The 25,411-nt window shown below is 46.4% G+C and overlaps 1 protein-coding gene across 1 annotated transcript in view; it reads right to left on the reverse strand.

Moving 5' to 3' along the window:
• Positions 1 to 440: 440 nt before the first annotated feature.
• The window catches only part of LOC137385017 (lectin-like), a 40,445-nt gene continuing 15,474 nt past the window's right edge, over positions 441 to 25,411 (reverse strand). The window contains exons 4-6 of the mRNA XM_068059755.1: positions 22,786 to 22,926; positions 19,493 to 19,604; positions 441 to 591 (exon numbers count right to left, since the gene is read on the reverse strand). Of these exons, the coding sequence (XP_067915856.1) occupies positions 512 to 591; positions 19,493 to 19,604; positions 22,786 to 22,926 (333 nt within the window). The 3' untranslated portion in view covers positions 441 to 511. The remainder of the gene's footprint in view (positions 592 to 19,492; positions 19,605 to 22,785; positions 22,927 to 25,411) is intronic.

Below are 25,411 nucleotides of genomic sequence, written 5' to 3' on the forward strand. Positions count from 1 at the left end.
TTACAGTAAATGGGAGGGAGGGGATCATTAGTCGATGTTTATCTTACACTCAATGTATAAGGTAAAGTGACTGGAACCTGCTATTTATAGTGAAGGTTGTGATAACATATTGGGAGTGAATCTGAATTGTAATTCTACAGTGGATCAGGATTACAACAGTTCTATTTTCCAATATTTCCCAGTTTATTTCTTTCAGTTCATCTCATCCCTTTAAAAATTGTCATCTTCAGTCAATAAGAACCTGTATTGAAAGTTAATTTTACGAAGTCTGTCACCTCCTCCCCAATGCAGTATTGAGTGAAGAGGTGGGTAGGAAGCTACAGTGGGACAGGAAGACTGTGATAAACTAGATTCACACAGCAGCAAACACACAGCTCAAGATGCAATTACATTTATTATTGACTGAGAGACTAAGTCAGTCCAGTCACCACAGGCAGTGACTGCAGCTACAAACAAATCGAGACACTGAATCCACTCCTGGAAAGGATCTGTGGACCATGGCCAGATTCTTCTAACTTTGGTGCAGTTTGTAGGAGCAAATGAAAGGACGTTTTTTCAGACAGTTGGCATCATTCCATTTGAGGGGGAACACTGCGAATAAAAGAGTTAAATCCAACCTTTAGCATCAGTGAATCAGCTGCTGTTTGTGTCATTATTTCATCTTTTCTCTTTAGATAGAAATATTTACAATGGATCAATCTGTCTGAGTCAGTGTCTGTGATCCATTCGTTTTGCCTGTCCCTCGATCTATTCAGTGTGTCCAAATTATATCATTTTAACTCAGGGAAACTGTGTGGACTGGGTGAAACATATTAAGTGCATTAAATCAATTGTACATTCTCGTATCTACAATGTTCCACTCAATGAACTTTCAACAACAAATTGTATTTAAATGGGACCTTTAACACAATAAAACATCTCAAGACACTTCACAGGAACATTATCAAATAATTTAACACAGAGCCATTTCAGGACATATTGGGGCAGATGGTCAAATGCTTGGCCAAAGAAGTAGGTTTTAAGGAGTGTCTTAAAGTATGAAAGCGAGGTGGGGAGGCACAGAGGTTTAGGGAGGGAATTCCAGAGCTTAGGGCCAAGGCAGCTAAAGGCACGGCTACCAGTGGTCGAGCAATTAAAATCGGGGATGCTCAAAAGGCAGGAATTAGAGAAGCGCAGGAATCTCAGAGGGTTGTGGGACTAAAGGAGATTACAGAGATTGTTGAGAGAAGAGTGGGGGAGTGGTAGGAGGGTGAGGTCATACAGGGATTTGAAAACAGGCATGAGAATTTTAAAATTGAGATATTGTTTAATCATGAGCCAGTGTTAGTCAGTGGGAACAGGGTTTATGGGTGAACAGGATTTGGTGTGAGTGAGGACATGAGCATCAGAGGTTTGGATTACGTCACGTCTACGGAGGGTAGATCGTGGGAAGGCAGCCTGGAGTGTGTTAGAATAGTCAAGTCTCGAGATAACAAAGGCACGGATGGGGGTTTCAGCAGCTGATGAGCTGAGTCAGGGGTGGAGTGGATGATGTTACAGAGATGGGAATAGGCAGTCTCAGTGACAGTGTGGATACGTGGTAGAAAGCTCATCTTGGGGACAAGTATGACACCAGGGTTGTGAACAGTCTGGTTCAGCCTCAGGCAGTTACCAGGGGGAGGGATGGAGTTGGTGGCAAAGGAACGGAGTTTGTGGTGTTGGCCTGAAACTGGTGGCTTCAATCTTCCTAAAATTTAATTGGAAGAAATTTCTGCTCATCCTGTACTGGATGTCGGACAAGCAGTCTGACAATTTAGAGACAGTGGAGGGGTCGACAGAGGTGGTGGTGAGGTAGAAATGGGAGTCGCTAGCGTACATGTGGAAACTGACATTGTGTTTTCAGATGATGTCACGGAGGGGCAGTATGCGGATGAGAAATAGGAGGGGCCATGGATAGATCCGGAGGTAACTGCGAGAATGGAAAGAGAAGCCATTGATGGCGATTCTCTGGCTGCTATTAAATAGACAAGAATGGAACCAGGTGAGTGCAGTCAAACCCAGATAGACGATGGTGGAGAGATATTGGAGGAGGATGGTGCAATCAACCATGTACAAGGCTGCAGACAAGTCAAGAATGACGAGGGGGGAAAGTTTACCCTTGTCACAGTCAAGTAGGATGTCTTTTGTGACTTTGAGAAGGGTTGTTTTGTTACAGTGCCTGAGTGGCAACATGACTGGAGGAACTCAAATATATAGTTCTGCAAAAGATGGGCATGAATCTGAGAGGTGCCAACATGTTCAAGGATTTTGGAGAGGAAAGGGAGGTTGGAGATGGGATTGTAGTTTGCAGGGACAGAAGGGTTAAGTGTTGCTTTGTTGAGGAAAGGAGTGATGATGACAGATTTAAAGGAGAGGGGACAGAACCTGAGGGCAGAGAATCATTAACAATATCAGCTAACATGGGGATCAGGAAGGGACGTTTGGTGGTCAGTAGTTTAGTGGGAATAGAGTCGAGAGAGCAAGTGGTGGGTCTCATTGATAAGGTGAACTCGGAGAGGGAATGAGGGGAGATAGAAGAGAAACTGGAGAAAGATACAAGTTCAGGGCTTGGGCAGGGGGGAGTCTTTGAGGAAGTTTGACCCAGTGGGCGAGGGGATGGGAGGGAAGTGGCAGAGGCAGCTGATCAGGTGGTCTCAATCTCAGTAACCATGAAATCCATGAGCTTCTCACATTTGCTGCTGGAGGTGAGGGTGGAGGAGACAGAGGAGAGGGGCTTAAGAAGACAGTTTACAGTAGAGAAAAGAAGCTGGGCGTTACATTTGCATACAGGTAACGTTAATGCTACACCTAATGGGCTGGATTTTAGCAGAGAAACACAAGACCCGATAGTGCTTTATGAGGTCCAGCCAGATCTGGTGGTGAACGGCTAAACCAGTTGTCTACCATATCCATTCGAGTCTGCTTCCCTTCAGCTTAAGGGAGTGGGGACCAGGGCTGTACCAGGTAGATAGCTAGGGTGAGAGAGAATAATAATTTCAATGCGGACCAGGGTATCAGAGGTGGAGCTGAGGATGTGGTTGAACAGATCACTAGCTGCAGAAATGTCGTGGTGAACTGAGGGCCAAAGGCTGGACAATTGGGATTTTGAAAATGCAGTTAGAAGTGAATTGGGAGAGAGTTTTTTCCATTGATGGATACAGAAGGAGGTAGAGTTGAGACGTGGAAGGGGACCGTGGGTGGAGAGTGTTACAAGGAAGTGATCGGAGATGGCCTTATCTGTGATTGATTCTACTGGGAGTATCGAGGCCATGTGAGATGGCAAGGTCAGGGGATGGCTGTGAATATGGGTTGAGGAGGGAGAGATTAAGTGATAAAAGGACGGCAGTAAACTCAGAGGAGAGAGAACATGATGAATTGAGTTGGGGATTTAAATCACCTACGATGAGAAGTCACTCAGTGCGGAGGCTGAGGGAAGAAAGCCGTGAAAATAGCTCATTGAGGAAATTAACATGGTACTTGGGCAGGAGGTAGAGAACAAGGATTTCAAATGAGAGGTGAGAGAGGTGGAACAATGTGAGATGCTGAAAAGAGAAGAAAGTGCCAGAGGAGTAAGTGGACAGACCATGGTGTGATTCGGTTATAAGAGCCACATCACCACTGTGATGGTTTGAGCTGGACAAGTGGTGAAAGGTATAGCCAGAGCAGGGGCTTCATGAAGGGGAAAGGTGTCATCATCCCTCAGCCAGATTTCTGTCAAGGCCAGGATGTTGATACCAATCATCCACAATGAGCTCATAGATTGCAAGGGCTTTGTTCACGAGTGAACGGAGATTCTGGAGGGAGATGGGGAGCAGGGCGGTGATAGCTGGATCACTGGCAGAATCCACAGGGATAGCACTGGGAAAGGTTAGTTGGACACGGAAGAGATTGGCAAGATCAGTCCCCAGTTGGTGTGCTGGGCAGGAAGGTCGGCATCCTAGTAATGAATGGAGAATAGAGAGGAGACAAGTGGAGCGAGTCCAGAGTAAAAGTCATAGGTCCCAATGTGGGTTAAAGTTGATGGAGGTAATTGGAGGCAGCGTGGAGCATCGACAAAACGTAAATCAAGTCCGGAGACAGCTGGGCAGTGAGTGTAGTTCAGATACTATCTGAAGGGCAGAGTAACAGGTAACGTTAATGTTACACCTAATGGGCTGGATTTTATAAGCTCACTGTTGAGGTTCAAAAATGGCAGTACACCAGTGCAGTCGCTCATTAACTTGCCTGGGGTCGCACCACTGCCCTCAAGTGATGTGGAGGAGCTGGTCTTGATGCTGCCGTGATCAACATCAGGTGTCAGAAAAGCACTTTATTTAAAGGGCAGCCAGCCCTGCAGTACTTACAAATCAGAAACACAACCTTGTTGCTGCAGTTGTGAAGTGAGGATTGTTGAGTAACCTGTTGAGACCAAGGTCTGTTGAACATTTAGAAGACAGCAGAGGCGCGATCGAGGGTGGCCCCACGGTTCAGTGATGCCTCCCTGCTCAGTCTCCTCCAGGTTGTTAGGCAAGGCAGGAGGCTCCTTTCCCCAGCGATGGTAAGAGGACCTCCCGTCTGACCGTGCAATCCTCGGTGGAGGTGGCAGAAGAGGTTAGTAGCCAGGGGGCCATACGACGTGACTGGGTGCAGTGCCACGGGAGGATGAACAATCTCTTGTGCTCTGCAAAGCTAAGTGGCACTTTGTTTCATGGCTACACTGAACCTGGGTTTCCCCACACAGAGTGGCACATGTGTGCCACTGCCATGCCAAAGACAGAGAGGTCGGGAGGGAGGAATGATGTTACATGAATGGATGCATGTATTAAAGAACTCACCCTTGTCTGCTGCTCAGAGTATGGCATCTACATGACAGGCTCAGTCAGTAGTGCAGACTGAACCTTCCCCACCTTTGGGCCCAGCACCCCTGTTGTGATATGTGTCCTGTTATTGCTTTGCAATGATTAATATCTGCCTCCTTGCTCCTCCAGGTAAAGAGGATGCACAACGTACATGAGACAAACAGGACTGGTGGAGGAGTGCCAGATGTCCGACTGCTGACACAGGTTGAGGAGGAGGCCCTGGAACTCGCGCTAATCCATGTAGATTGTTCTATCGGTGACACTGAGCTCAGGGTCCTGGGTGAACACGCAGCCATTTAATATACACAATGATCACTCTGAAAATCTTATTGTTTGAGACGATGCTGTCAGAACCTGCTGACCCAGGAATCTTCCCGTACCTCCGACAAAGAGACATCTTCAGAGGAAGCAGTATCCCATGACTCCCCATATCTTCCACCAGCGCAGGTACACTCATATCAGTGGGAATCCTGTCAGCTTTAGTGTCTGGGTCATAATCTGGTGAGAGAACTGCACACGCGCCCGAGAAGCTGACTGAGGCTGATATAGCCAAGCCCCCGGACAGTCGGAGGGCTGTGAGTGGCCAGGCCCATGCTGAGCCTAAGGCTAATGATGGCCCTCTGCTGTAGACAGTACAGGGCATGCTGGAGCTACAGCAGCAATCCTGGCAACATCTGATGGAGATGTCACAGGCCATGCGCAGCCTTGAGTGGATGATGGGGGAGTCCACTCAGGCCGTGACAGCTGCCGTGTCCCAGGCTTTTGAGCACATGGCTTCATCCATGGAGAGGACGTCAGCCCATCTGGAGAGCCAGATTCCAGTGTTTCACGCCCTTGCCGCAGCCATGAGATCCATGTGGCAGTGGTAAGGTGAGAGAAGGACCAGGGACATGGAGACTGTCCTTGCCCCGGTCCTTCCCTGGAGAGTAGAGAGGTTCAAACAAGCCTTGAGATGGAGGAGGCGAGCCTGCGCGCCATATCTGGGGTCTCTCCTCAAGATGGTTCCAATGTAGGCACTGGCCCCTCCACCAATGCCCTATTCAAGAGGGACACGACTATGTGCACTACCACACCGACCCAGATGATCTTGCTGAGAGGTCCATTGTGTTCCGGGTCATTGCTGGATTTTGAAACCATAGAAACCATAGAAAAATTATGGCACAGGAGGAGGCCATTCAGCCCATTGTGTCTGCGCTGGCTAAAAAATTTAGCCACTAAATCTAATCCCACCTTCCACCGTCTGGTCCGTAGCCTTACAGGTTCCAGTACTTCAGGTGCATGTTCAGGTACCTTTACAAAGAGTTGAACGTTTCTGCCTCCGCCACCATTCATGGCAGTGAATTCCAGACACACATCACCCTCTGGATGAAAAGGTTTTTCCTCATGTCTCCTCTAATCTTTCGACCAATCACCTTAAATTTGTGCCCCCTGGTAATTGACCTCTCTGCTAGGGGAAACAGGTCCTTCCTGTCCATTCTATCTCTGCCCCCAATAATTTTTTATACCTCAATTAAGTCACCCCTCAGTCTCCTCTGTTCTATTAAAAGCAATCCAAACTTTCCTCATAGCTGCAACTTTCAAGCCCTGGCAACATTCTTGTAAATCTTCTCTGAACTCTCTCCAGAGCAATTATGTCCTTCCTGTAATGTGGTGATCAAAACTGTACACAATACTCCAGCTGTGGCCTAAGCAGCATTACAGACAGTTCCAGCATTAGATCCCTGCTTTTGTATTCTATACCTCGGTCAATAAAGGAAAGCATTCCATATGCCTTCTTCACCACTCTATCCACCTATCCTGCCACCTTCAGGGCCCTGTGGACGTGCACTCCAAGGTCTCACACTTCTTTTATCCCTTTCAATATCCTCCCATTTATTGTGTATTCGCTTGCTTTGTTTGCCTTCCCCAAATGCATTATCTCATAATTCTCTGGATTGAATACCATATGCCACTTTTGTGCCCACTCAGCCAAACCATGGATATCATTTTGGAGTCTATGGCTATCCTCTTCACGATCAACTACACGGCCAATTTTTGTGTCATCTGCAAATTTCCCAATCATGCCTCCCACATTTAAGTTCAAATCATTAATATACACCACAAACAGCAAGGGACCCAACACTGAACCCTGTGGAACACCACTGGAAACCACTTTCCATTTGCAAAACATCCATCGATTACTACCATTTGTTTCCTGTCACAGAGCCAATTTTAGATCTAACCTGCCACATTCCCCTGTATCCTATGAGCTTTCATTTTTCTAACCTGTCTGCCATGTGGGACCTTGTCAACTGCCTTACCAACATCCATGTAGACTACATCCACTGCACTACCTTCAACAATCCTCCTTGTTAGTTCCTCAAAAAACTCAATCAAGTTAGTGAGATATGACCTACCCTTAACAAATTCATGCTGACTATCCCTGATTAATCCATGCCTTTCTAAGTGGCAGTTTATCCTGTCTCTCAGAATTGACTCTAATAATTTACCCAGCACCGAGGTCAGACTGACCAGTCTATAACTATTGGCCTATCCCTTGCACAATTTTTAAATAATGGTACAATGTTCGCAGACTCCAATCCTCTGGCACTTCACCCATATCCAATGAGAATTTAAGATGATCCTCAGCGCATCTGCTATTTCCTCCCTGGCTTCCTTTAACAACCTGGGATGTAATTCATCTGGCCCTGGCAATTTATCCACTTTCAAGGATGTCAGACCCTTTACTATTTCAATGCTCATTATGCTTATCATATCTAATATTTCACACTCCTCCTCTTTACTACAATGTCTGCATCATCCCTCTCCTTTGTGAAGACAGAGACAAAAAACTCATTAATAACCCTGTCCACTTCTTCTGTATCCATGCATCAGTTCCCATGTACATCTCTAATAGGCCCTACCCTTTCCTTAGTTATCCTCTTGCTCTTAATGTAATGATAAAACATCTTTGGGTTTTTCTTGATTTTACCTGCCAATAATTTTCCATGTACTCTGTTTCTTTTCTAATTTCCTTTTTTACTTCACCCCTGCACTTTCTATACTCCTGTAGGATTTCTAAAGTATTAAGTTTTTTGTGACCATCATAAGCTTTCTTTTGCTGCTTTAATTTACCCTGTACGCCTCTGGATAACCAGGGGGCTCTAGATTTGGCAGTACCACCCTTTATCTTTGTGGGGTCATGTCTACACTGTGCCCATAGAATCGCGCTTTTGAATGCATCCCATTGGTTTGCCACTGATTTTCCTTCAAGTAGTTGTATCCAGTCCACTTTCTCTAGATCACCTCTCAGTTTCAGAAAATTTGCCTTCCCCCAATTTAGAACCTTTACTTCTGTTTTATCTTTGTCCTTTTCCATGATTATGCTAACACTAACTGTATTATGGTCACTATCTCCAAAATGGGCATGCACTGCTATTTCATCCACTTGCCCAGCTTCATTACCAAAGACTAAATCTAGAATTGTGCCCCCTCTCACTGGCTAAAAGAATTCTCTTGAATGCAGTTCAAGAATTTTATGCCCTCTGTGTCCTTCACACTGTTTGTATCCCAGTTGATACTAGGGTAGCTGAAATCCCAAACTACTATTGTGCTATAGTTTTTGCACTCAGAGATTTGCCTACATTTTTGTTCTTCTATCTGCTTCTCACTATTTGCAGGTCTATAGTACACTCCGAGTAGTGTGTCTGCCCCCTTTTTTATTTCTGAACTCAACCCATATGGCCTCATTTGATGATTCCTTTAACATAACATCCCTCCTCATAGCTCTTATTGATTCTTTAACTAATAATGCTTCACCCCCTCCTTTTCTATCCCCCTGTCTATCCTGCCTGAAAACTCTATATCCAGGAATGTTGAGCTGTCATTCTTGCCCCCGCCCCCTTTAAGCCAAGTTTCCGTTATAGTAATGCTATCGTGTTGTCGTGTTTCTATCTGTGCCTCAGCTCATCAGCTTTATTTGCTATACTTCTTGCATTTAAATAAATACCTTTTCACACTGCAAAATTCCTGTGGTGCACACTTTTTAACCTTTGCTTCTTCTGCCTTACAGAGTCATTCACTAATTTTCAACCTCCCCGCCCTGAAACTGTCCTATCTGAAACTGCCCTCAGATTCCCATCCCCCGGCCAAGCTAGTTTAAACTATCCCCAACAGCACGAGCAAACCTTCCTTCAAGGATGTACAGGTCCCATCTTCTCCAGAACTGATCCCAATGCTCCAGAAATCTGAAACCTTCCCTCCTGCACATCTCTCAAGCCACACATGCATTTGGTTTATTCTCCTATTTCTATACTCACCAGCACTTGCCCTTGGGAGTAATCTGGAGATTACTACCTTTGAGGACCTGCTTGCTGATCTCTTTCCTAACTCCCTAAACTCAGCCTGCAGGAACTCATCCCACTTTCTTCCTATATCATGGGGTACCAAAGTGGACCATGACCTCTGGCTGTGCTCTGCAGCCGCTTGGTGATATCCAGACCCTTACACTAGGGAGGCAACATACCATCCTGGAATCACATCTGCAACCATAGAAACGCCTGTCTGTTCCCTTAACTATCGAATCCCCTACCATTATTGCTCTCTTGTCTTTTCTCCTCCCTCCCTGCACAGCTGAGCCACCCATGGTGCTCTGGTCATGACTTGCGCTGTACTCTCCAGAGGAACCCTCTCTCCCATTGGTACTCAGAACTGAATACCTGTTAGAAAGTGGGATGCCCCCTGGGGACTCCTGTACTACCTGCCTTGTCCTTCTCATCTGTCTGGCAGCCATCCAGTCCCTCTCTGCCTGTGCTCTCTTAAGCTCCGGGGTGACTACCTCCTGAAACATGCTATCCACATAGTTCTGTGCCTCGCGGATGTACCACAGGGACACCAGCCATCACTCGAGTCCCGAAACCTGGAGCTCAAGCTTCTGCAGCTGGTGACACTTCCTGCAAATGTGTTGGTCAAAGACACATGGTGTGTCCACAACTTCCCACATACCACAGGAGGCACATTCCGCTTGGCCAAGCTGCCCTGACATTACTTAGCTTTACAAACTAATTATTACTCATGTAATAAGTGTAATAAGTAGAATAACTTACCAGTTACTTACCAATCAGCTTATTCGCTGTACTGTGGAAGCTGAAAAGGCAGAAAAGAAAAGAGAGACAAAAGAGCACCTCCTTCCCCTAGTCAGTGAAGTCCCTCACACATCAACTCACAGCTTCACTCTGTCCAAACAGCACTTTCTAATCAGTAATTATTAATAAATTACACTAACTATAACCTTAGTCTGAAGAAACATACCCAGGTGCAGGGTGTGATTTACTGCAGGCATGTGGCCATCAAGGCCCCCCTTGATCAGACAGCGGCCTTCATTAACAGGAAAAGCTTCCACTCGTTCAATGTACAACAGGTCTGTGACAACCACAGACAGATCCTTCAGGTATGTACACGGTTCCCGGGAAGCAGACACAACACCTTCATACATTGGCAATTCTGGGTGACACAGATTTTCCGGCCCCTCATACACCTTCAGGGATGGATACTAGGAGACAAGGCCTACCCACTGAGGACATGCCTTCTTATGCCCATGAGAAAACAAGACATGAATGCAGACTTGCCGGGGGCAACCCAAGCAAACATAGAGCAGGCTATTGGTCTCTTGAAGAAGTGATTCAGGTGCCGAGATCAATCCAGTGGAGCTCTTCAGTCTGCCGCAGTGAGGGTCTCACGTATCATTGTGGTCTGCTGTACACTGCACAACCTTGCACTGCAGAGGGGGAGGTGTTGAACCATGAGGATCTCGTGGATCGTGATGCCTTCTCCAACAATCAGGATGTGCAGGAGGTCACTGACCAGGCAATGCAAGCTGAAGGACCTCAGGGACCACAGGCAAGACACAATGAGATACGCGCAAGGGAGTCTCGAGACTCAATTACATGTAGACGTTTCTTATGACCTATGCTGCCTTGTTGGAAGTGCACCAATAAAACCTTACCTTTATGCAGCCCTGCTGTCGCCTCCTTCATTTTGCCCTGTACCCAGGTGCACATTGCACAGTGGCAAGGCTGAAGTGTTGACCACACAGGGCTTAGACCATCACTTCCAGCACATTGAGGGAGCCAGGCAGTAAATGAAGTCCCAAAGGGCAGCAAGAATTGAAAGGTGATGTAGTAACAATACATCAACCCTGTATTACACGGCACAACAAATGCGGCTCAACAAATGCGAGGCTCAGCATCTGCACTCTCTTCACCCGTGATTGCCAAGTGCGGCTAGGAGCTCTTCCTGTCAGCTGAGATGCAGACAGGCTGCTAACCGTGCTGCCCTCTGGCAGAATGACCTTGGCAGCCGTTCTCTGGCTTCCCAAGGCCTAGACGGCCCCAGCATGCTGAGCGGCTCCTGTACAAGTGCCGAACCTGCCTCTATCATCGCAGCTACTTGAGGCACTGATGTCACTGTCAGAGGGGCTGAGGAACTGCTGTCCACGCCAGGAGTTTCCTGAGAGGAGGCCCCAGATTCGGAAGGCAGACACTCCTCCTCCCTTGCAAGGCACACTTGTACCTCCCTGCTGACCTGAGAATCATGAAGACCTGGCAGAGACTCCTGGCACCTCGTCCCCTCTCAACTTCCTACCACTGTATGGAGCTCATGGACAAGGCAATGGCATGCAGGTCCATGTGCATCTCGGCATCCACTGAGTGGTTTGCTGGATCAGGCTCTGCATGAGGGTCGCTAATCTGTCCATGGAGGAAGCCATGTGTGAACGTGCCAGAGACATTGCAGCATTCATGGCCTGGATAGACTTCACCATCATCCATGCGTGGGTGCATATAGACTCTGGCAGCTCTGCCGGATGTTCCCTTACCTCTCGCTGTAGCTGCAGCAGCTGCCCTGTTGCTGACAACTCCAGGGGCACAACATCAGGCTGGCCTCCCACAGTCCTCTGACTGTCAGTGGCCTCGGCTGTCACAGCCTCGGTCAGCTGCTCAGGTGCATCCGTGCTGTGCTCACCAGGTGGTGTGCCCAATTCTAAACGCAAACAGGTACTCACCAATGTGAGAGTGTCTGTGCTGATGGAGAGTGTGGCGGAATGATATGATGGTGCACCCTCTGAGGATCCTTCCTCCACCTCAGAGGCAGCTGACTGGGCCCTGGTCTCTCCAGCTCTCGGCTCTTCAGCATTTTGCTGACCTGCATTAGAGAACAGAAGGATTAAGGGCTTTTTTTTCATTCGTTCATGGGTTGTGGGGGTCGCTGGCTAGGCCAGCATTTATTGTGCAACCCTAATTGCCCTTGAGAAGGTGGTGGTGAGCTGCCTTCTTGAACTGCTGCAGTCCATCTGAGGTAGGTACACCCACAGTGCTGTTAGGAAGGGAGTTCCAGGATTTTGACTCATTGCATCATTCCAGCTTTCCCTAATGTGGAGTTTCATGTGTGCAGTGGTGGACATGTGCACTATGTCTCGTGTGTTCCAGATCCAACCTTGTGCCCCTGCACTCGTTCACTCACTCTCTTGCATTGACACTCATCCTTCACCATCTGTGATGGAACGGCCACCCAGCTGTCCTGCCAGTTCCCAGGCCTCCTCCTCCATGGGGTCAGGATGGATAAATACAGCACCCCTCCGACTGTCTTGGCCCTTTCCTTCATGTTATGGTCTCTCTTCTCCTGAAAGTAACAAGATGAACACTGTTAGTTTCCCCACGGAGACAAACACGATGCCCGTACTGGTGGCAGCCCAGTGGTACATGATGGGAGGCACATGAATACCTCCTGCATGTGGCCATTCTCGAGGGAGCTTGTGGGTGTCAGCAATGACAGACAGGCGACTCTCAGCGAGTCCAACCATGTCTCTGGCAGCATTTCCTGCTGCCTAACCCCATTGCCAGTGAGTGGGTGGTCACTGCCTCTTCACCAAACGCACCCTCTCGCGTTTCCACATGCAAGGCCAAAAGGGAAAAGAGGTATCGAGTCATCACCTTGACAGACTAAATAAGTTCATTGATGCATTTACGGCACTGCATCCAGGTTTGTGGGGTGGCCCCATGGCTGCTGAACTCCTCTTCAATCTCTGTCCAGGTTTTCTTTTCAGGAGGGGTCTGGCTCCTCCCATCCCTGGGTAAGAAGACCTCACGCCTTGCCTTTGCAGCCTGGAGGAGAGTCTGCAGGGAGGCATCACTGAACCGTTGGGTCCACATTGGGGTCGACCACCTGCCATTGAGGCTACAGGTTTCCATTAGATTGTCTGACGTCCAGGCAGGCAGCGTGTAGGAGCTGGGAGACAGTCTGTAGGAGCTGGGAGACAATCTGTAGGAGCTGGGAGACAGTGTGTAGGAGCAGGGAGACAGTCTGCAGGAGCTGGGAGACAGTCTGTAGGAGCTGGGAGACAGTGTGTAGGAGCAGGGAGACAGTCTGCAGGAGCTGGGAGTCAGTCTGTAGGAACTAGCGAACAGTCTGCAGGAGCTGGGAGACAGTGTGTAGGAGCAGGGAGACAGTCTGCAGGAGGTGGGAGACAGTCTGTAGGAGCTGGGAGACAGTCTGTAGGAGCTGGGAGAGTGTGTAGGAGCAGGGAGACAGTCTGCAGGAGCTGGGAGTCAGTCTGTAGGAACTACCGGACAGTCTGCAGGAGGTGGGAGACAGTCTGTAGGAGCTGGGAGACAGTCTGTAGGAGCTGGGAGAGTGTGTAGGAGCAGGGAGACAGTCTGCAGGAGCTGGGAGACAGTCTGCAGGAGCTGGGAGACAGTGTGTAGGAGCAGGGAGACAGTGTGTAGGAGCAGGGAGACAGTCTGCAGGAGGTGGGAGACAGTCTGTAGGAGCTGGGAGACAGTCTGTAGGAGCTGGGAGACAGTGTGTAGGAGCAGGGAGGCAGTCTGTAGGAGCAGGGAGACAGTCTGCAGGAGCTGGGAGTCAGTCTGTAGGAACTAGCGGACAGTCTGCAGGAGCTGGAAGTCATTCTTAAGGAGCTGGAAGACAGTCTGTCAGAGCTGGTAGACAGTCTGTAGGAGCTGGTAGACAGTCTGTAGGAGCTGGAAGGCATTCTGAAGGAGCTGGTAGACAGTCTGTAGGAGCTGGTAGACAGTCTGTAGGAGCTGGAAGGCAGTCTGTAGGAGCTTAGAGGCAATCTGTAGGAGCTGGTAGACAGTCTGTAGGAGCTGGAAGGCAGTCTGTGTGTGCTGGGTGGCACAGTGGTGCAGTGGTTAGCAGCACAGCCTCATAGCTCCTGCGACCCGGATTCAGTTCTGGGTACTGTCTGTGCGGAGTTTGCAAGTTCTCCCTGTGACCTCCTGGGTTGCTGCTGGGTGCTCCGGTTTCCTCTCACTGCCAAAGACTTGCCGGTTGATAGGTAAATTGGCTATTGTAAATTGCCCTCAGTGTAGGTAGGTGGTAGGAGAATGGTGGGGAAAGAGTAGGGAATATGGGGTTAATGTAGGATTGGTATAAATGGCTGGCTGTTGGTCGGCACAGACTCAGTGGGCCGAAGGTCCAGTTTCAGTGCTATATCTCTAAATAAATAAACTGGGGGGCAGTCTGTAGAAATGCAGAGTTTGGTGAGTGGGGATTTTAAGTGTTGTTATCTTCATAAAAATCTGGTCTGCAGTTAGCATTTAACTGGCATTTACCCTCTAGATAGAGTTATGTTAAGAAAGTAAAGCAAGTTTTTTACATTCTTAGGCAGGGATTAAACATGCTTTACTGAAGAGTAGCTGATTAGTTAAATAGCTGACAATTCAAATCTAGTTGCTGCAGTTTCAGCTTCAAAAAGTATAAATACAGAGGTCTGGGTGCTGCCTGCAAACGGCATGCAGGTTACAAGCAGAGTGTGGAGATTCGAGTTTGGTGAGTGGCGAGTTCGGTGAAGTGGGGGAGGAGGTGCTCCTTTTTCTACTTTTTTAACTCTTGAGTATTTGGTTCTTGCTTTGGTGCAGTGGAAGGAGCTGGTAGGTGAGTAACTGGTGAGATATTCTAATTATAATGAATAGTCTGTAATGTTAAGGCATGGCAGGGCAGCTTGGCCGAGTGCAATGCACTGCCTGTGGCATGTGGGAAGTTATGAACACACCATGTGTCCTGGACAAACATATCTGCAGAAAGTGTCACTGGCTGCACAAGCTTGAGCTCTGCGTTTTGGAACTCAAGTGGTGACTGGAGTCACTGTGGTGCGTCCGCGAGGCATCGCACTACATGGAAAGCATGTTAAGGGCGGTGGTCACATCACAGCTTAGGAGCATATAGGTGCAGGCAGATAGGGACTGGGTGACCGTCAGGCAGTCTAAGAGAACCAGGCAGGTTATGCAGGAGTTCGCTGAAACGATCTGGCTTACTAATCAGTTTTCCGTTTTGGATACTGGTGAGGGCGATGGGTCCTCAGAGGAGTGCAGTCAGAGCCAAGTTTGTGGCACCACAAGTGGCACAGCTGCACAGGAGAGGAGGAAGAAGGATAGAAGAGCAGTATTGATAGGGGATTCATTAGTTAGGGGAACAGGCATTTCTGCGGCCGTAGGCGGGACTCCAGGATGGTGTGTTGCCTCCCTGGTGCCAGGGTCAAGGATGTCACGGAACGGCTACAGGACATTCTTTTGGGGGAGGGTGAACAGCCAGAGGTCGTGGTCCAGGTTGGCACCAGTGACATAGGTAGGAAGGGGATGAGGGTCTGAAAGCAGATTTTAGGGAGCTAGGAAGGAAATTAAAAGGCAGGACCTCAAAAGCAGTAATCTCAGGATTACTCCCAGGCCCACGTGCACGTGAGCATAAGAATAGGAGAATTGAGCAATTGAACACAAGGCTGGAGAACTGGTGTAGGAGGGAGGGCATCAGATTTTTGAGGCATTGAGACCAGTTCTGGGGCAGGTGGGACCTGTGCAAGATGGACAGGTTGCATCTTAGCAGGACTGGGACTAATATCCTCACAGGGGGATTTTCTAGTGCTGTTGGGGAGGGTTTAAACTAGGTTGACAAGGGATTGGGAACCTGAGAGGGAGCTCAGATTGGAGGGAATGCAGTTACATTGCTTGATGTTGTCTATAGGCCACCAGCTAGTGGGAAGGACGCGGAGGAACCAATTGGCAAAGAAATTACAGAGAGGTGCAAAGGTTATAGGGTTGTTATAATATGTGGCTTTAATTATCCAAACATAGACTGGGATAGTAGTAGTGTAAAGGATAGGGAGGGGCCAAGAGTTCCTAGAGTGTGTTCAGGAAAGGTTTCTATGTTTCCAGTCCAATGAGAAAGGAGGCACTGCTAGACCTGCTTCTTGGTAATGAGGTGGGCAAAGTATCAGTAGGAGAGCATTTAGGGGATAATGATCATTGTATCATAAGGTTTAGGCTGACTATGGAAAAGGACAAAGAGCAATCTAGAGTAATAATAATTAACTGGGAAAAGCCAAATTCAGTGCGGTAAGAATGGAGCTGGGGTGAATAAATTGGAGTCAAAAGTTGGCAGGAAAACCAGTAGCTGAACAATGGACTACCTTCAAAGAAGAGACAGTTTGGATTCAATTAAGGTATGTTCCCTCGAAGGGGAAATATAGGGCAAACAAATCCAGAGCTCCCTGGATGACAAAATAGATAGAGATGAAGATAAAGAAGATAAAGTATGCTTATGACAGGTACCAAGTAGGAAATAGTATTGAGAACCAGGCTGAACATAGAAGGTCCAGAGGGGAAGTGAAAAAAAAACAAATAAGAGAAGCACAGAGAGAGCATGAAAAGAAACTGGCAGCTAGCATCAAAGGAAATCCTAAAGTTTTCCAAAGACTTATAAATAGTAAAAGGGTGGTAAAAGGAGGAGTGGGGCCAATTCGGGACCATAAAAGGGATTTACACATGGAGGCAGAGGACATAGCTGAGGTATAAAATGAATACTTTGCATCTGTCTTTATCAAGGAAGAAGATGCAACCCAGGCAATGGTGAAAGAGAAGGTAATTCAGACACTAGAAGGGCTTACAATTGATAAGGAGGACCTATTAGATATGTTGTCTGTACTTAAAGGGGATAAAGCACTCAGACCGGTACCACAGGGATCAGTGCTGGGACCCTTGCTGTTTGTAGTGTACGTTAATGAGTTAGACGTGAATATAGGAGGTATGATCAGTAAATTCCCAGATGACACGAAAATTGCTGGTGTCGTAAATAGTGAGGAGGAAAGCCTTAGATTACAGGACACTATGAATGGGCTGGTAAGATGGGCGGAGCAGTGGCAAATGGCATTTACTCCTGCGAAGTGTGAGGTGATGCATTTTGGGAGGACTAACAAGGCAAGGGAATATTTATTTATTTTGAGATACAGCACTGAAACAGGCCCTTCGGCCCACCGAGTCTGTTTCGACCATCAATCACCCATTTATACGAATCCTACACTAATCCCATATTCCTACTGCATCCCCACCTGTCCCTATATTTCCCTACCACCTACCTATACTAGGGGCAATTTATAATGGCCAATTTACCGACCAACCTGCAAGTCTTTTGGCTGTGGGAGGAAACTGGAGCACCCGGAGAAAACCCACACAGACACAGGGAGAACTTGCAAACTCCACACAGGCAGTACCCAGAATTGAACCTGGGTCGCTGGAGCTGTGAGGCTGCAGTGCTAACCACTGCGCCACTGTGCCGCCCTAGGAAGTACAGAGGGTCAGAGGGACCTTGGTGTACTTGTTCATAGATCACCGAAGGCAGCAGTAAAGGTAGATAAGGTGGTTAGGAAGGCATATGGGATACTTGCCTTTATTAGCCAAGGCATAGAATATAAGAGCAGGGAGGTTATGATGGAGCTGTATAAAATGCTAGTTAGGACACAGCTGGAGTACTGTGTACAGCTTTGGGGACCACACTATAGGAAGGATGTGATTGCATTAGAGAGGGTGCAGAGGAGATTCACCAGGATGTTGCCTGGGCTGGAGCATTTCAGCTATGAAGAGAGACTGAAAAGGCTAGGGTTGTTTTCCTTCGAACAGAGAAGGATGAGGGGGGATATGATTGAGGTATACAAAATTATGAGGGACATTGATAGGTTAGATAGGAAGAAACTTTTTCCCTTAGTGGAGGGGTCAATACCCAAGGGGAATAGATTTAAGGTAAGGGGCAGGAGGTTTAGAGGGGATTTGAGGATACATTTTTCACTCAGAGGGTGGTTGGAATCTGGAACGCACTGCCTGAAGAGGTGGTAGAGGCAGGAACCCTCACAACATTTAAGAAGTATTTAGATGAGCACTTGAAAAGCCATAGCATACAAGGCTACGGGCCAAGTGTTGTAAAATGGGATTAGAATCGTTAGGTGCTTGATGCACGATGGGCCGAAGGGCTTTTTTCTGTGCTGTATAACTCTATGATTCTATGATTCTATGACCGGAAGAGATGCATTCAAGGGTACTGAGGGAAGTGAGGGTGGAAATTGCAGAGGCACTGGCCATAATTTTTCAGTCTTCCTTAGACTTGGAGGTGTTGCCAGAGGACTGGAGAATTGCAAACTTTACACTCTTGCTATAGGTCAGTCAGTTTAACTTTGATGGTGGGGAAACATCTAGAAAAAATAATTCCGGACAAAATGAATAGTCATGTGGACAAATGCGGGTTAATTAAGGAATGCCAGCATGGATTTCTTAAGCGAAAATCATGTTTAACTAACTTGCTGGAATTTTTTGAGGAGGTAACAGAGAGGGTTGATGAGAGCAATGCTGTTGATGCGGTGTACATGGACTTTCAAAAGATATTTGATAAGTGCCACACAACAGACTTGTGAGCATACTGTAGGAGCTGGGAGGAAGTCTGTAGGAGGTTGGGAATTCTGCACTGAGTAACTCACCTCCTGACTCCCCAGTGCCTGTTCACCAACTACAAGTCAGGAGTGTGATGGAATATTCTCCACTTGCCTGGATGAATGCAGTTCCAGCAGCACTCAAGAAGCTCGACACAACCCTGGACAAAGCAGCCCACTTGACTGGCACCTTCAACATTCACTCCCTTCACTACCGAGGCACAGTGGCAGCAGTGTATACCATCTACAAGATACATTGCAGCAACGCAGCAAGGCTCCTTCGACAGCACCTTCCAAACCCGCGACCTCTACCATCTGAAAGGACAAAGGCAGCAGATGCATAGGAAGACCACCACCAGCAAGTTCTCCTCCAAGCCACACAACATCCTGACTTGGAACTATATCGCCGTTCCTTCACTGTCGCTGGGTCAAAATCCTGGAGCTCCCTTCCTAACAGCACTGTGGGTGAACCTACATCTCAAGGACTGCAGCAGTTCAAGAAGGCAGCTCACCACCAACATCTTAAGGGCAATGAGGGATGGGCAATAAATGCTGGCCCAGCCAGCGATGCCCACATTCCATGAACAAATATAAAAAAAGTTTGCGAGAGAGTCAACACTGAATGCAGGGCCGGCAGCCCTTTAAATATGTTGCCAACACCTGGCATGACATCAGCTGACACCACCACCGCTGCCTCACTTCCTGCCTCTACACTGTGAGTGGTCGGCCCACGTGCCTCCCCAGTGTTAATTGCCTGGCGCTGTAAGATCATTTGCGGCCAGCTGCTCAACACATAAAAGGAAGCAGCACTCGGTTCCAGCCCCGATATCAGGACCTGCAGTCTCGCCACAAAATTCTGCCCACTGTTTCTGTCACACTTGGTTCAACTCACGATAATTAACATGAATACAGTCCTCATTCCTTCCATTTCCATTATCGGGTTGTCCGGTTTGCCATTGATTGAAATTCACGAAAGTTCCATCAGTCCAAGTGAAACTCCATTCCTTTGAGAGAGAAGGAATATCGTCATTTAAAAATGTGTATTTCAGTTACAATAAACAATTGGTGATGTAACAAATATGAACTGAACAGTTAAACAGCCTCAAAGCTAAAAGCCATAAGGACAGCTGGGACCTGCCGCATCCACATTCTGTGTCATGTGGGAACTCCTGAACATTTGGTCTGTCCTGGAAAACCACATATGCAGGTAGTGTCACCAATTGCTCAAGCTCAAAGTTTCTGAGCTTCCAGGTGGTTGGTGTCACTTCAGTGCACACAGGAAGCTGATAGTCTTATGGATTGCACGTTTCAGGAGCTGATCGTGCCATAGAGTTCAGGAATAGAGGGAATGGGTGACCACCAAGCAGACTAGGAGGGATTAGGTTTAAAGTAGTTATGGAAATTGACAAAGAAAAATCAAAGATGAAACATAAATTGTAAGAGGGTAGTTAAAGGAATGGCAGGACTGATAAGGGACAAAAAGGAATCCTCTTGTGTGATAAAGGACAAGACTAAGGTACCGAATGAATACTTTGCATTTGTCTTCACAAAAGAAGAGGATGAAGTTAATGTTGGTGTAGAGAAGAGGGAGTAGGGCTAGAGGATAGGATAAAAATAGACAGGAGGTGCTAAATGGGTTGTCGTCACTCAAAGTTAACAAGGCAGCCAGTTCAAAAGAGATGCATCTAAGGTTGCTGAGGGAAGATAGGAAGGGGATAGTAGAAACTCTGGCCATAATCTTTCAATCATCCTTGGATAATGGAGTGATGCCAGAGGTCTGGAGGATGACAAATGTTACATCCCTGTTCAAACAGGAAGAGAAGAATAAACCTGGTAACTGCAGGTCAATGTCAGTGGTGGGAAAACTACTGGAGACCATTGTCAAGGGCATAATTAATACTCACTTGGAGAAGCATGGGTTAGTAAGGAACATCCAACATGGATTTGTTAGAGGCAAATTACGTCTGACTAACCAGTTGGAATTTTTTGATGAAGAAACAGAGAGGGTTAATGAAGATAGTACAGTAGATGTTTTACATGTGGATCTTCAAAAGGTAGTAAAGTACCTCATAACAGACTTGTTTGGAAAATAGAGGCACATGGTATTAAAGAAACAATGGTAATAATTTGGGTACCTAATTGGTAAAGGAGTAGGATGCAGAGAGAAATGGTAAACTGATGTTCTTCTGGCTGGATAGGAATGTGCAGAGCTAATTATTGGGACCATTATTTTCCTGTATATAAATGACTTGGACTTGGGGATGGAGAGTATGATTTCACTTCCTTGAATGTGACAGGGCAAGTTGATAAGTGGTTAAGAAATTATATGAGATATATGGCCTTGTAAACGGGATATTGAATATAAAAACAAGAAAGTTATGTTTAATCTTTACAAACTCTCTGGTTCAGCCTTATCTGAAGGATTCTGTACAATTTTGGGCACCAAACCTGAATGTCAAGTCCCTGGTGAAGGTACAGAGGAGATTTACCAGGAATGTAGGAGCTCAGTTACATTGTTTTGTGTTGTTGCAATTATGTGGAGGGATTGGAGAAGCTGGGATTGTTCTCCTTAGAGCAGAAAAGATTAAGGGGAGACCTAATAGAGATATTAAAAATTATGGGAGGTGTTGTTGGAGCAAGAGCAGAAAATTGTTTCCTCTGGTAAGTAGATTGTTAACTGGAGGTCATAGAATTAAAATATTTGGCAAAAGAACCAAAGGAGAAACGAGGGAGAAATGTCTTCACACATGGATTGTTAAGATCTGTATTCTACCTGAAAGGGTGATACGGTCGTAGAGTCATAGAGTTATACAGCACAGAAACAGACACTTCGGCCCATCGTGTCTGTGCCGGCCATCAAGCACCTAACTATTCTAATCCCATTTTCCAGCATTTGGCCCGTAGCCTTGTATGCTATGGCTTTTCAAGTGCTCATCTAAATACTTCTTAAATGTTGTGAGGGTTCCTGCCTCTACCACCTCTTCAGGCAGTGCGTTCCAGATTCCAACCACCCTCTGAGTGAAACAATTTTCCTCAAATCCCCTCTAAACCTCCTACCCCTTACCTTAACTTTGTGCTCCCTGGTTATTGACACCTCCGCTAAGGGAAAAAATTTCTTCTTATCTATCCTATCAATGCCCCTCATAATTTTGTATACCTCAATCATGTCACCCTTCAGCCTTCTCTGCTCTAAGGAAAACAACCCTAGCCTTTTCAGTCTCTCTTCATAGCTGAAATGCTCCAGCCCAGGCAACATCCTGGTGAATCTCCTCTGCACCCTCTTAAATGCAATCACATCCTTCCTGTAGTGGTGCCCAGCACTGTACACAGTACTCCAGCTGTGGCCTAACTAGTATTTTATACAGCTCCATCATAACCTCCCTGCTCTTATATTCTATGCCTCGGCTAATAAAAGCAAGTATCCCATATGCCTTCCTAACCACCTTATCTACCTTTACTGCTGTCTTCAGTGATCTATGGACAAGTACACCAAGGTCCCTCTGAACCTCTGTACTTCCTAGGGTCCTACAATCCATTGTATATTCCCTTGCCTTGTTAGTCCTCCCAAAATGCATCACCTCACACTTCTCAGGAGTAAATTCCATTTGCCACTGCTCCGCCCATCTTACCAGCCCATCTATATCATCCTGTAATCTAAGGCTTTCCTCCTCACTATTTACAACACCACCAATTTTCATGTCATCTGCGAATTTATTGATTATACCTTCTATATTCACATCGAAATCATTAATGTACACTACAACAGCAAGGATCCCAGCACTGATCCCTGCGGTACAACACTGGTCACAGACTTTCACTCGCAAAAATAACCCTTGACCATTACCCACTGTTTCCTGCCACTAAGCCAATTTTGGATCCAATTTGCCAAATTGTTGTGGATCCCATGGGCTCTTACCTTCTTAGCCAACCTCCCATGAGGGGCCTTATTAAAAGCCTTACTGAAGTCCATGTAGACGATATCAACTGTGATGGAAACTGATTCCACAGGAACTTTCAAAATTGGATGTGTACTTGAAGAGGACTATTTTCTGGATTTGGTGAAAAAACTGGGGTGTGAGACTAAACTGGAGAGGTTTTTCAAAGAGCCAGCACAAACAACATTGGCCAAATGGCCTCCTTATGCACTGGATGATTCTATCATTTTAACAACTCAGACAACGTTACCGTGTATATGTCATTCCAACCAATCCAAGTCTCAGGATCTGATGAATCTGTTGCATGTATAACCTGTCCGATAAATTCGTTCTGTACTTTTGAATGTATCGAGGCAAGATGGCCACCTGGAGCCAGTGCTTGGCAATAAAGCTTTAAATAAAAATAAAAACAGACCATTTGTTGTTCATCCTGTGTATTATGTTTAATGTTGAAACATTCTGATCTTTTGCTCAATGTGAGCAATAAAATATACAACCTGCTGTTATATGTCGATGGGATCCCATTATGGATAGACTCCAAACTTCACTGTGGATTAAGTGACTAGTGGAACACTGGCACTGGTTACTAGGAAACAATCTCATTGTCGCTTCAATGGCTTCAACCCACCAGACTGAAGTTTCAGCAGCTTCTAAGCATCAGCTGACACTGGGCAGGGCTTGTGGTCGAATGTTCTGGGTGCTATCTGGCATCGTTTCCTGTTCCCCCCAACCTTTATCCATACAGCTGCTTTCAATACAGATGTTGACAGTCATTGGAGCCCATGTCACTGAAAAGTGACCATGCCCACAAGAACAAATTTATCATATATCATAATCCTTTGTTTTTTTTGCTCCTCAGGAAATATAGTGGTGTGCCTTTAAGGCTGTAAATGATCAGTACTTTTTTAAGGCAGCCAGCTTCCGAGACTGTAAGCCAAAGTGCATTCTGGTTTCCTGGCAACAATCTACAGAGAGGGAGAACAGCTTTCAAATGTACCCATTTTGCCATTGAAACTGGCTGGCAAAAAACTGGTTCAGCAGAGACAGACAGCTGTGCCAGCTCAAGGAAGAAAGGAGAGCGCTCTAAGTCAATTTGTGTAGTTTCTCTCTCAAAATTCTAAAAAGGCTTCAAGCCAGATTAGTTTCTTAAAGAAATAACCAATTATTTGCCAGCGGAGGTGGTAGACGCGGGCACGATAGCGTCTTTTAAGATGTATCTAGACAGATACATGAATGGGCAGGAAGCAAAGAGATACAGACCCTTAGAAAATAGGCGACATGTTTAGATAGAGGATCTGGATCAGCACAGGCTTGGAGGGCCGAAGGGCCTGTTCCTGTGCTGTAATTTTCTTTGTTCTTTGTTCTTTGATCTACTGTGTTCATTGCTGGAAAAAGAAGAGTTTAATCTCTGATCTGCTGAACTGAACTGCTGAATTTATCTGTTGAATTCCCATCTCTGGAAAGATATTCGAATTGATCGGATCTTGGAAGACTACAAGTGAACTTGGACTGTGTTGTATCAGAAGACCATTCGTCGGAAGTGTAATCTGCAAAGACTTTATTGTTTTTCTCCATTTTGCTGGGCAGTTAATGAAAAATCAAACTACTGTCAGTTTGAGTATATGTATGTGAATGTGGGAGCTATTTTTTTTTAAATAAGAAGTTATAAGGTCTTTAGTTAATGGTTTATCTTCGTAATGTTTAAAATTTTAGTTTTTTTAAATAAATCGCTAATTTGTTGATATCTAAAGATACCTGGTTTGGTTCGTCGCATTCGGGGGTTACTAGATTGATTCAATTCAGCTGCTGCTGAAAGCTTAAAGATATATGTGGGGACAGAATAATATGGGGACATTTAAGGTGAAATAATCAATCAATCATGTACTACTAACAAACTAACCTCGGAGCTGCAGAGACAGCTTATCAGAAATGACTTCATAGTTTCAGGGCTGCACAGACAGCTTATCAGTAGAAGTAGACTCACAAGCAAAAACTAACAGGACAGCTGCAAGCTGCTTCATAGTAGCCTATTGTATAGCAATCAGCCTAACGGTCCAAGGAGATAGGGGGAATGAGAAACTGCTAGAGGGGAAGGTGACGAGGCAGTTCCCCAATCAGGCCATGACACCAAGAAACTGCAAAGTTTGTTATCCAATTGGGAACATAAAGGGGGTGTCACTGATGTGTATGAAGAACTATAAGAAAGGTTTGATTTCCCTGTTCAGGTGAGAGAAGGAGAGGAGAGAAGAGCCCAGGTGTTGTTGTTTGCTTTGCTGATGATGTAACCAAGAAGTACTGCAATAAAGTTTCTTAAAGCTGCAGTCGGACTTCGTCTCTCTTTGTGTAACTAATGGGATCCAACAACTTGACGTAGTCGGCAGGATCGCTGGAGGATAAAGACTGAAGCCACAGACATCGGACCTATCGGCGCCCCCAGAGGTAAAGACTCCTCTTTATGTTAAAAGTCCTTGGTCGTTGTCTAAATTTCGGTTCCCTGCCACGCGATCCCGAACTTGGCGGTATTTGACGGAAATACCCTTTCTTGTGCTGCTCGAGACCCTCTTTCCCGACGTCTAACTTGGCGGTATTTGACGAAATACCTACTTGGCGAAAAGCCTGACGGCTCGAGACCTACTTCCCTACCTGAATGGATAAAACGACAGACGAAGGCAACCGACAGTTACCAACTACCATCAAAGGTGGGTGGGCCCCACCTGACGTTCCCAAAGATGAAATACTTCGGCAGTTGAAAGAATATGAAGAGCAACAGTTTAATCTGGCGAAAGCGTACACCGAAATTGGGCAAAAATATGGCACCTCCACGGGACAGTGGTCCCCAGAAGATATAAAGAGAATCTGGGGAAAAACAACACGTT

The sequence above is a fragment of the Heterodontus francisci genome, chromosome 27 (assembly GCF_036365525.1).
Source record: "Heterodontus francisci isolate sHetFra1 chromosome 27, sHetFra1.hap1, whole genome shotgun sequence".
NCBI classification, from domain to species: domain Eukaryota; kingdom Metazoa; phylum Chordata; class Chondrichthyes; order Heterodontiformes; family Heterodontidae; genus Heterodontus; species Heterodontus francisci.